Raw genomic sequence first — 11,625 nt, 5'->3', positions numbered from 1 at the left:
CTAAAATAGTCTTAAAAATCCAGGTGTATTATTTAATGGAAATTAATGTCTCGCCTTTTAGAACAGATAAAGAACATTAATATTTTAATCTCTAAACCTGTCTGGTTACAGTTTATACAGTACCATCATTGCAGGGTCTGCAAAAAATATTTCACTGTGATAAGCAGTAAAGGGCAGCACTCAGCGCAAGCCTCAAAGCACACAAAGGTGTGTGTGATGACTGAAGGAACTCTCAAACCTTCATGACATGGCAACATTTCTATGTCATTGTCTGCTATGTTATAAAGGGCCAATTCAGTTCAACAGAGGAGTAATACGGGTCTAGTGAAAGTGTAACTAATACAGACTCTGCTGAGGAGTTACCATGCATTACTAATGAGAGACATGCAGCCAGAAAGTTGTATGCAACACTTGTAAAGCTCCTGAAGCTGTATGTAGCTACCAAGCTTGATGTCTCCTTTTCTTTTCCTTTTTTGTATTGCATTGTATTAAATAATGCATCCAACTATCTAACTTTTAAAGGATTTAAACACACTGTAGAGATACATAGTTCTAAGATGCCATCGTAATCAAAGCCAGTAATTTGGATAAATTTCCTATTGCTAAGTTATACTGAAATGAACATTGTGGGAAAGCTCAATTTAATGATACCGTGGAGTATATTCTTGCTTCATTCACTACTGTCCTCTCTGCAAGGTAAGACCTTTATTACTTTTTTGCAGTAATGCTAATTTTAAAAAAGATTTTTCTAAATATTTTAATAATATGGTTACTTCTTTTTCTATCATTATGAAGCAACTTTTGTTACCCTTGCTGGAATTCATAAATAAAAAAAAAATTAACACAGGTTAAAAAACTATATAGCACCATTCTCTCTGACAAATGTAGAAACTAAAATACAGCTTTTATTTTTAAAAAAAAAGATACATTTTTATGTCTGAATTTGTTACCAAATAATTATTTAGGAATGTAAATTAAGTTTCTTGGCTTTCTTGCCATTACTGCCAGATGAGTAAGCAGATAATGTTTTTCAATAGGGTATGATTTTGTCTGATCAGAGTGCACCTGCAGTTTGTTTAAGGATTTTTAGAATGCTAGGGTAAATCATCGCTCTTCTGGTTATAGAAACAATCTTATTTTCTATGTAGTGCAAATGGATCTTGTAGATAGTTCTCTTGCAACAGTTATAAAGATTTCTAAGGCAATATGAGAAAGGAGGGTTGGGGTTTTTGGTTTTTGTTTGTTTTGTTTTTTTAAAGCACGATATCTAGAGCATTTTAAATGGCTTACAACTGAGTTTTACAAGTAACATTCAGAAAATTATTATAGGTAACCACCCTAGAGGTTTGATTCTGGAAAGCTCTGAGCACCTCTTGTATTTTATCAGTTTTGGTCTGAGTCTCTGAAGAACTATGAAGCCTTTGCTCTTTTTGATGGCAGCATGTACCAGAGCTGAGACCATGAAAACTTGCAGGTGATGACCACTTGAAAGAATCAAACTCTCAGGAAGGCAGGCATGTAGTGCTACATCCCTTGGGAAGAGAAAAAGTGTGTAAAGATGCTCTGGAAAACTTAGAGCAAAATTAACAAATTGTTGTTTACCAAATACAGAGTGAGGCTGTAAAAAAACCATTAAACTTGATGACTTTTTAATCTACAGGATCTTACTGCAAGCTTTCTCTTTTGAGAAGAAATTCCAGGTAAGTTTTTATTCCTTATTTGTCAAGTCCTACAAACATAACAAGAATGAATAAGTGTGATGCAGTGCAAGTTAGAAAGTAAAATATAGCCTTGAATTTGACATGTAAAATGTCATGTACATGTACGTTGGATGTAAAACATGCTTTCAGAGTGTTTACAACTCTTTTCAAAGAATTTACATAAAGGGCATGGGTCATCTGTTTGAAAAATGGAGGTCCTTATGAAAAATGATACTTCTGTGGTCTCAAGAAAGTTTAGAGGAATAATGGAATGAAACCAGGATGAGATCATGATTTCATGACTGGAAAAATACATTAAATGAGTATCCTTCTGGAGTTTTAGTTGCACGATAAAATCCTAGCTGCTATTTGAAGCACAGAAAAGTAAGTGCTATACAGCCTTAAAATAAATATTTTCAATACAAGTTTTCATGTAGAAGCTGAAATCCAAACAAAACCCAAACTAGGCAATGTTCCTGATCCCATTGAATTAAATGGGAACTATGCCATTACTTTCAATGGAAGCATCCAGTCGGACATAGCTTCGGATGTCTGATGACCTCTAACATATCTAGTGAACGCACATGTACGTCAAATGATATGCCATATTGCACTGTTGATAAAACTAAGTATGTTTTATAGTTGGATGCCCTTGTTTCTAAACTTGATCACAAATTTAAGTCAGCCACAGCTGGAGAGTCATTTCTTGCTATTAAAAGAACCATCACAGTATATTCAAAGAACACTTGGGGGAGCTTACAGCCACTCACATGCAGAGTCAAGTAAATATGAAGTCACTTTACATTTTTGTATCCTGTCATGTAAGCCTATTTTGCCTATTTACGTCTCTCCCACAAACCCCAGGTACCTCCCTGTCCAAGCAGAGATCGGAGCGCTGCCCAATTCTGTAAAACGAGACCACGAAAAGAAAAAAAAGAAAAAAAAAAAATCACCTTTTTAAATGTTAACCCAAGAAAGCCCTCTTTGATAAAGTGATGGTAATCAGAGAGAAACACTTCTCTCCAGGGAGCTGCTTATTCAGGTTGCTCCAGGGACCTTTGATTATACAAGATCCTTTTTGTTTTCTTCCAGAAATGAGTTTAATGCAACTCGACAGAAAAGAGATCTCGTAACAGCCGAGGTAGGTTATACCTCCAAAAGCAGGAGGGAGGGGAAGGCCTCCCCCCTTTTCTGCTCCGGGCCTTTGCCGTCCTTACAAAGGAGCCTTTGTGGGGAGCAGGGCGGCTGTAACAGGAGGACATTGAGGAGGAGCAGCTACGCCCTACCTGCCTGTCCCCTGCCTCAGCCCGTGGCCTCATGCCTTCAGTCACTCTCAGCAAAGCGCCTGGTGGGCGACCCACCCTGACGAGCCGACTGACGCGCACCGCCATGGGAAATAAACCCGCCATGCCTCTGTCTTCTGTGAGGGCCAACGGAGAGCCCCGGAAAGCTGTTAGTGTTCGGTGAGAGGCACAATGGCGGCGACGCCGGCAAGGCTCCCCCTCCCGCGCTTGGTGCGGCGGCGGCTCCGGCCCGGCCCTGGTTCCCACCGCCCCGGCCCACCGCTGCCCCAGCGCTGCATCCCGGCAATGTTGCACTGAAATTTAATAGTAAACGGGGGAATCTCGTTCCCTCGCTGGTACACGTCTCGGGCTATGGAGCCCGAGGGTTATAACCCCGTTTGACGGGGGCAGGCGGGAAGCCCAAGGCGGTCCCTCCTCACGGGCTTGCGGGGAACCTGCAGTCGAACCGCGGATGATTTTCTCCGAGTCAGAGGGTATCTGGTGTGAAATGCTGTGCTAAGGTGAATCGAGCCTGTGAGGGAAACGGGCCCTCGGGACTGATGGTGTCCCGGGAGGGCCTTCAGCAGGAAAGTGCTGTGGCAGCCAGGACGCTCTACCTCCCCGAAATAACGCAAAGGCCAAAAGCCGCTTTCCTGAGGAGGACGGCTCAGAGTAACTATCAGGGGAAATGGGTTTTGTGCAGGGAGGGAAAGGACCCTCTCCGGCTAGCCATGGGGATCAGGAAGAGTTTTGGTGCAGCGGCCTTCCAGGTGGTGGTTTGATGAAGGCCATTTTGGGTTGATTTTAGACAGACTGTGCTACTTGGATGCATCCCACAAAGTACTTCCAGTTGGGAAAAGGAAGTTTTTATGTCAGTGTATGAGGCATTAGTGAGACTTAACCTAACCTGTTACTTGTGCAGTGCCGTTCACTTTGAGATCCATTGGCTCAAACTCCAGACATGGAGAATGACTGGCGGCAGGAGGGAAGAAAGAAATCAGCTTACAAGTGAAAACTTAAACAATTTGTTTTGCTTAGTTGTGCAGCTGAAGGCTGGCATATACGTCTGTGGGGAGCACGGAAGGGTAACTGTTTTCTTACAGAACATCAGAGAGGGAATAAATAAAAAACACAGGGAAGAAAAGCTATTTAAGCAACAGGGCCAAGCTTTATAAAGCAAAAGGATATAAACTGGCCATGAACAAATGTAAGAGGGAAATATTTAACTACCAAGCACTTCACCCTGGTAAACTTTCCAATCAGACTAGTGGGGGTAAAAACCCCAGAGTGCTTTCAGCCTGGAATGGGATCAGTTCTTAGAAGGGATGACGCGACGTGACAAGCTGCAGTAGCAGAGTGCTGGGTCAGATCCAGGGCTTGCTTATAGTCTGATGCTCCTTGGTTCCCAAACAAGACAGGAAGCAGACCAGGCAGATCCACCGCCTCTTTTGTTTGGGATGCACCGAAACGCAATTCTGAAGGATCTCAAGGAGGACATGAAATCCATCACGGCTGGAGTGGCCACAGTGGGATGATTGGAGTGTGGCACAGAGCATGAGTTAGGGGAGAGGGTGAAATGGAGGGGTATCACCTCTTGGAGCTCTCCAACTATTGGTATTTGACCAAAGTGAAAAGGGCAGGAGTGCTCTCTGTCCCCTCACTCTTCCTTCCAAACGTAACTGCAAAACTTCCCTGGTAGAGCCCAACTGGTTCATTGGCACTCGAGGGCATGGAGAGGAGGCCAGCAGTGATCCCACAGCGCAGCTGTATCCTTCCCCATCCCTCCAAAAGCCGTGCTTCTCCACCCCACGGTGCTGGTTGCTGCAGTCACTGCCTTCCACGCTGGCCCAGGCTGCTGATCCCTCCTGCAGTGCCTGCGGCTGTGCCGTGTGCCGGCTGAGCTGCAAATTACTCTTCTGTATTAGAAGTCCCAACCCAATGTTAGGCTGCAAAGCCTCAGGCTTGTATCAGCTCATTTGTAAAGCACAAACACCCTGATTTTGCTTTTACGTTTCTCTGACAGATTCAAGCTGCCTCTCCTCGGCTGCACCTTCATGGGGCCTTGACGCGGAGCCTGCCAGGAGGTCAGTGCCATGCTCCTTACCCGCGAGAGGAGAGAGAGTCCTGAAAATGCTGCCTTCCTACCAGCTTTCCTGTGTTACCATGGCTTGTGGAAGCCCTGCTCATTACGTCCCCTACAAAACCCTGCTCTGTGTCATTTTCTCATTTTATCCATGTTAAATCATGGAAAATTCCTGTTAAAATTGTACTTTCAAAATACTGCCTTACAACCAAATCTGAACAGCTAACTAAGCCAAAACTTTGATTTTTTTTTTTTTAAGTTTAGTTCTACTGCACTTTTTCTTTTCTGCCACTTTTTCCAGCCTTGGCAGAGGATGTAAGTATGTCTGAGAGGCATGTAACTGGTTGTACGAAGGGACAGGGGTGCTCAGGCAATGAGCACGCAGCTGCTCGTGGAAGGTTTTAAGCATTGTACAAACATGTAAAGCAGGTCCAAGTTACAGAAGTTGTTTTGCGGAAAAGTTCATTGTATGCAACCAAACTTTGGAAAATACGTATCCCTGGGTTGGTGCTTTCTGTTGTGTTTTCCCACGTAAATGAATATATGTAGTTTTACAGCTCACAACTCTAACAACAACAACAAAGAAGTTTTCCATATTAGTGCTGTTCTATAAACAGTATTTTCTGCTTTGTCAGTATTTTCAGAGTATCTGTGTATATTTGGAAAGCAATTCTTAAATGGAAAAAATTCAAAACCAAGCATGGAAAGGAGTATTCACAGTGAAGGCTGATGTTCTTAGCAATTGGTAATTTCTGTGTGTGCTTTACTGTAAAAGTCCCATTTTCTTCCCATTTAATGTCACTAGCAGCTTTACCATGGCTTCATTGGGAGTGGAAGGGCCTGTTTATTTCATTGACTTCTTGCTTTCTGCAATGCTTTTTTAATCTCCATCAGCAAGATTGTAAGTGTTTGTATCCAGTGTTTTAATCCTCCCCCAAGAAGGAAAGCAACTATCTGCAAAACCTGATGAAATTTTGCTTTGGGACTACCTTTCTTCTCCACTTTTGGGGAATTATGATTTAGAACCACCTCAGCGAATGGCTAGTAGATGACAGTGAGGTCTTAGCTTCCGAACAGACTATAAAACCCTTTAATGAAACTGCTTTTGGAAACAATTACTAATTATAACGCAAAACAAGCCATTCCCATGGAATCTTAAGTCTCTGACTCCAGTCACCTCTTAAGCAGAAAGAACCTTTTAACTGACTTTTTTTAACATGGGGGGAAGGTTATTTATAATTGTTTTTGACTCTGTAAATTACATATTCTGGACTGTTCACAAGCTGAATGTACCCTTTGCTGTAATGCTGAGGAGGGAGGAGCTGAACATACGTATAAATTGTGCTGCATTTAGTCAATTAGAATAATCTGTGTCCTGTGTATTTCGAGATCAGCAGGGCTGGGATTTGGTGTCTTTACATGGGAACTTGACCTTTTGTTTGCTGGGAGGAGGCTGACCTTTTGCTCCTTTGTTAGTTTACAAGTCTCAAAACAAATGAAAGAGAACCTTGCTTCTCTTTTAACCAAGGAACACAAAGGATAAAATTAAGTAAATGTTAAAAACTGGAGATTGTTGTTCGTTAATTTTCTTAGCTAATATAGCTGCTTATGATTTAACAATAAATAGATTTAATGTGGATTTTGGCCTGTTTGCAAAATACTGTATCTACTAAAAGGCTGCTATGCTTGCTTACAGGTTCATGTCCTCAGGAGTGCCTTAATGGAGCAGTCTGCACAGAGGCAGGTGACTGTGACTGTGAGTTATTTCAGGCTCAAGGAAGCAGGTGCCAAATTGGTAAGTTTTGGGCCAAAAGAGTCAAGTTTCAGCTTCAAGTGAGATTTCAGGTGCAGGTGTTTAAAACAATACTGTTAACAGCATATTTGTGATTCCTCTGTAGTAGGACTGTCATTCCACTAGTAGCTAAGAGGATTAAAATGATATGCGTTAGGGATATATGGAAAGCAGCATCAGGAATGTCTACATTTTAGCACTTGGGCTGTAATGGTACGTAGATACCATAACAGATAGATCACTGTCTAGTACATCAGTAGCTAGCCAGCTTTTTTATAGTTAGCTGAACAGCCAAAAAGTCACTGCATTTTTCTAACAGTGACTTATTACAGATAAAATTACCAACTATTTCAATGCACTGGTTTCTGGAATCTGCTGTGTGTGGGATCAACAAGAATTGTCTGCCAGGATCTGCAGTAGATCTAAATCCCTTGCCTCTACTTATAATTAAAATGTCTCCACTGAAGCAAATAAAAAAACTTACAATGATTGCATGTGACTAAAACTGCAGCATAAAGATTAAAAAAAAATGTACTGACTTTAAATAAAGTTGAAGAAATGAGGTTATCTTTTGTCTTTGCTATGTATCTCCTTTATAAGCTCTTATTTCCTTTCTGAGCTCTTACTGTTGTAGAAGCCTGTGACACCTGTCAATTTTTGATTACCATGCTTGTCGTAAACTCAGTGTGTTCTTTCCAGTACCTAACACTGGTAAGGACCGAGATGGGATTTGCAAATCGTGGGGACAGTATCATTTTGAAACATTTGATGGCATCTACTACTACTTCCCAGGAAATTGCTCCTATATTTTTGCAAAAGACTGCAGTAGTCCAGAACCCCAGTACACTGTTTGGGTAAGTATGTGAGCATACTCTAGAAATAACACACTTGTGTATTTCTGTATTACAGGACTTATTTTTAATCGTAAGTAAAATAAGTAGAGAGACAATAGATGGATCAAACTGTTGCATTGCATACTTAAATCTAAAACGATGCTGCTGGAAAATGTCTAAGCCTATGTGCAGTAACCTCGAAACACTGATGAAATGATAATCAACAGAGTCAGTATATTAAAAATAGTATTTCTTACTGCCCCTATCCTAAAAAGGATTTCTGATCTCTCCTTTCTGGGAGCAAAAGTGGGTCTTAAAGCAGACCTTGGAAACTTCAATAAACTTTAGCTGTCAGATTGTAAAAAAAAAATTGAGTTGCTGAGTAAAGTGCAAACAGCTATCACCTGCCTGATAGCTGAGCACCCAAGCGTACTGGGCCCTGATTCCCAGCCATCAGCACATTATGGGGAGCTGTCTCCCTGGCCCACGGAAAACTCTGTCCCCTCTGGGGATTTGCATTCTAATTTTGGATTACCTCTACGTCATGCAGAGAAGATTAACAGCTCAAAAGCCTTCATCTTGACCTATGTATGGAAGGCACTCTTTTTAGTAATTTCCTCAAATTGCTGACTATCCATGGTTAATGACTTTGGGTCAGGGAGAGTTCAAACGTATACCCTCTTTGAAGGAAGATACCCTGTTTATCAGGCTCTTGGTTACTGTGGAGAGAAGATATGGGCTTATTATGTTACTTTTTACACAATGGTTGGGATTTAGTGCTGATGGGGTGGAGGAAACGGGACAAGAGGGGTCCTAATTCTGAGTCCTGGTGGTCACAGTGCTCGGAGGGGCAAAGGCAGACCTAGATGCTGATTTCTGCTCCAAGGACTAGTTTTCATTTATAAACACATGACCTCCTCTCCCCGCAGATAACAGCATCTAGCAAAGATAAATCTGCCATTAAAACTGCTATTTCTATTCACTCAGGTTATAGATGGATGCTGTTACATCTGCCTTACGCAATGTCATTTTAATTCTTTGGATTCTGTGTGCAGCTATGATCTTTTAGACATTTTCAAAAAACGCTGTAGCAAAGCCCAAGATTATATTAAAATCTAGAATCAATATTTCAGTGGATTCCAGTTGCTCTGGAAAGAGAGAAGCTATCATTAAGTTGCTGGAACAAATGTCATGTTTTGCTAAAGACTGAAAATGTTTACTCAGAAAAGTCATAAGTAATGTGATAAAAAGCACTGCAGCCACTACAGGCTGGGCAACGGAAAGCCAAGAACCTTGCCAAATCCTCACATTATGGTCCTTCTGGCTTTAATAATCCACCTCTCTAGAGGAGAAGACGACACAAGAATTATTTTGATTTTCCTTGATTGTGTTTCTGTCTTGGGCCAGGTTTACATAGAAACCATCTGTCAATAATAGTAACATTTATGATGTCTTTAATTATGATTATCTTTATACGCGTAAAAGCTTTAATGCTTTTCCTGGTTTGGTTTATTTCACTCAGAGAAACAGTAACTGGGTTTTACTTCCAGGATTAAGTGTCAGTTTAGGAAGATTAATTCGAGTATGTGTTAGCACTGTATGTGTTTATCCACAGATCTTTTCTACAAAAACAATAGCTCTAGTTACTTTTACAGCTTCCATTACTATGTTGGCAAAATGTTTCCCAATTATTCATCTATTTAGCTTCACAGCACTGTCAAGTAAACTGGTAATGCAACTCCCATCCTTCTCAGAGAACGGTGACACACACAGTCATAGGAGTCATATTTGAGCTACCTAAACTTTGTCTACATTTTAATTTAGGTAATCATTGGTATCTAAGATTCACAACACACTCCCCTGTCTCCTCAGTGGTGTCTAAAATCAGCTCACAGGCTTTTGAAGCACCGTAGTCTAGGGCATCCCACAGGTTTTGGGTGGCTCAGCCCCACTGAGATTAATGAAAGCTGTTGAAGTTCCGCTCAAGCCCTTGGAGTAGGTATGTGGTTAAAACTCACTTAGACTATGTGAGTGTAATTCAAAACTGTGTAGTAGTTAATTGATTAGAGCATATGCACAGAATGTTGGAGACCTATATACCTATCATCAGTCAGAGTAAATCTGAACCCACAGTTTTCAAGTCCTGAGAGCATGCCCTGGCCAGCGAAAGCTGTGTGGTGTCTGGGGACAACGACCTTCCTGCAGGAGTCATGCTCTGCCATCCCGAAGGCTGCGAATGCAAAGGAAGTCTGACTTCAGGGGTAGCCTCCTTTTTGCCAAACTACAAAAAGGAAGAGTGCTGGCTTATCATGCCTATTCCAAGGTCTGATTATACATTTTTTTAATGCAAGATCTCCTTCACTGCCATAAAGCTATAGACATGCTGAGATGGGAGTTGCATGGTTTTCATTTCTGGAAGCATGGATTTGAGATCTGTTTAACACCTCTCTCTAGTACTGGGCAGTCATGGAAGTCACACATTGCCAATACCTGAGACACACAGTTTTGCAAATCTCTCTCTGGCTGACCGAAACTTGCATTTCCATCGCTGTGTTCAAATTAGAGAAACTGATACGTGATTCAAACCAATACCCTGGCTCATTATGCTATATATGTATAATGGGGAGAGGCAGACTTCAGAAAAGCCTGCCCTTCTCCATTAGCAGGGCTGGAAAGCCAGTGTGAAATGGGTTTTAACAGATCCATGTAAGTTAGGTGCCTGCAGTAATCTGTGGGAGCACTTGAAGATCTCAACAAATCCCGAGTGGTTCAGGAAGGCATGTTGTAGTTCAGCTGGTGCCAGTCTCAGCTGGCATGTAGAATGCTGGTATTATGCTGAGGTTTTGTATTGGTTTGTAGTTCCCTCTTATAGATCAGACCTCTAGAAACAGAGCAATGGGAGTGTCTCCTCAGTGCAAACAACAAGCTCCTATGTTGGCAGTTACAAGCTAGCTCACTACATTGTCCCTGAAGTTCATCTACGTAAAATACCCGAGTATTTCATCCAGTATTTAAACCACTGTCATGTGATGCTTTGTGCTATTAAACAGTTGCTGTATTTCTCAATAGTATCAGGTAGCATGAACTTCTAGTTTTGCATATCTTTGTAATATTCTAAGTATTTATTTGTAAAGCTGTTTCAGTGATTGGTGCATAGAAATGTAAAATATCATACATGAGTTTATGAAAAGTTGCATGAAGTTATTGAAGAACAAACACTTATTGTGTGTATATTTTTCCCCTCTAAGGTTCATAACAGTCCTCACTGCTATGGTTCAGTATATACTTGTCAGAGGTCTGTCAGCTTATTTTTTTCAAACCAAGAAGAAATAATTATTTCAGGACATGAAGTAAGAAAAGATGGAATCAAGTAAGTGTTCTAATGGTGGGTTTTACCATTTTATTGCAAAAAGATAGTGTGGAGTTTGGGAAATTGATGCTTTTTACACCATCCAGAGAAAATAATTTGATATATATCTTTATTGATCCCTCGCTGTTCTGTATTGGGGCTGATAGAGCTCTAGTGTGAGCAGATGTAATGGTGCTAATGTAATACCTGAGTGGGGACAGCATACACTCCTGCATGAACCTTGTGTTCAACTTCTCAGCTGTAACCTAACGATTACCTATCCTTACTTTGTATAAACAAAGTCTGGATCAGACAGTTCTAGCTAATCCTTGGTGCATCCTGATATCATTTTGAACAAGGCAGTCATTATTTATTCTTGGTAGCTATATGTAATGTAAGACATAATCTTTTTCTAGACAAGTCTGAATTGGTTGAATTAAAGATCTTAAGTCCCTTCTGCCCCTTTGGGGAAAAAACTCCACAAAACACCTCTGAGGTATATCAAACCCCCAAATTTACCAGTTTTTTTTAATAAGTAAAAAAGATGAGTGCAAGACTATGATAAGTACGTTTTACTGATTGATA

General features: G+C 41.0%; 1 protein-coding gene across 8 annotated transcripts in view; it reads left to right on the top strand.

Annotated features, from left to right (window-relative positions):
* Positions 1–322: 322 nt before the first annotated feature.
* Positions 323–11,625, top strand: part of OTOGL (otogelin like) — a 98,081-nt gene continuing 86,778 nt past the window's right edge. For all 8 annotated transcript variants that reach the window (XM_052774515.1, XM_052774511.1, XM_052774508.1 and 5 more), the window contains exons 1-7: positions 323–696; positions 1,661–1,700; positions 2,793–2,841; positions 5,007–5,067; positions 6,763–6,861; positions 7,558–7,712; positions 10,940–11,061. In XM_052774515.1, coding sequence (XP_052630475.1) covers positions 618–696; positions 1,661–1,700; positions 2,793–2,841; positions 5,007–5,067; positions 6,763–6,861; positions 7,558–7,712; positions 10,940–11,061 — 605 coding nt within the window. In that variant the 5' untranslated portion in view covers positions 323–617. The remainder of the gene's footprint in view (positions 697–1,660; positions 1,701–2,792; positions 2,842–5,006; positions 5,068–6,762; positions 6,862–7,557; positions 7,713–10,939; positions 11,062–11,625) is intronic.

Source organism: Harpia harpyja, chromosome 23 (genome assembly GCF_026419915.1).
Source record: "Harpia harpyja isolate bHarHar1 chromosome 23, bHarHar1 primary haplotype, whole genome shotgun sequence".
Taxonomy (NCBI): Eukaryota; Metazoa; Chordata; class Aves; order Accipitriformes; family Accipitridae; genus Harpia; species Harpia harpyja.
The sequence above is the reverse complement of the archived record's forward strand: the minus strand, read 5'-3'. Positions and strand labels throughout refer to the sequence as shown.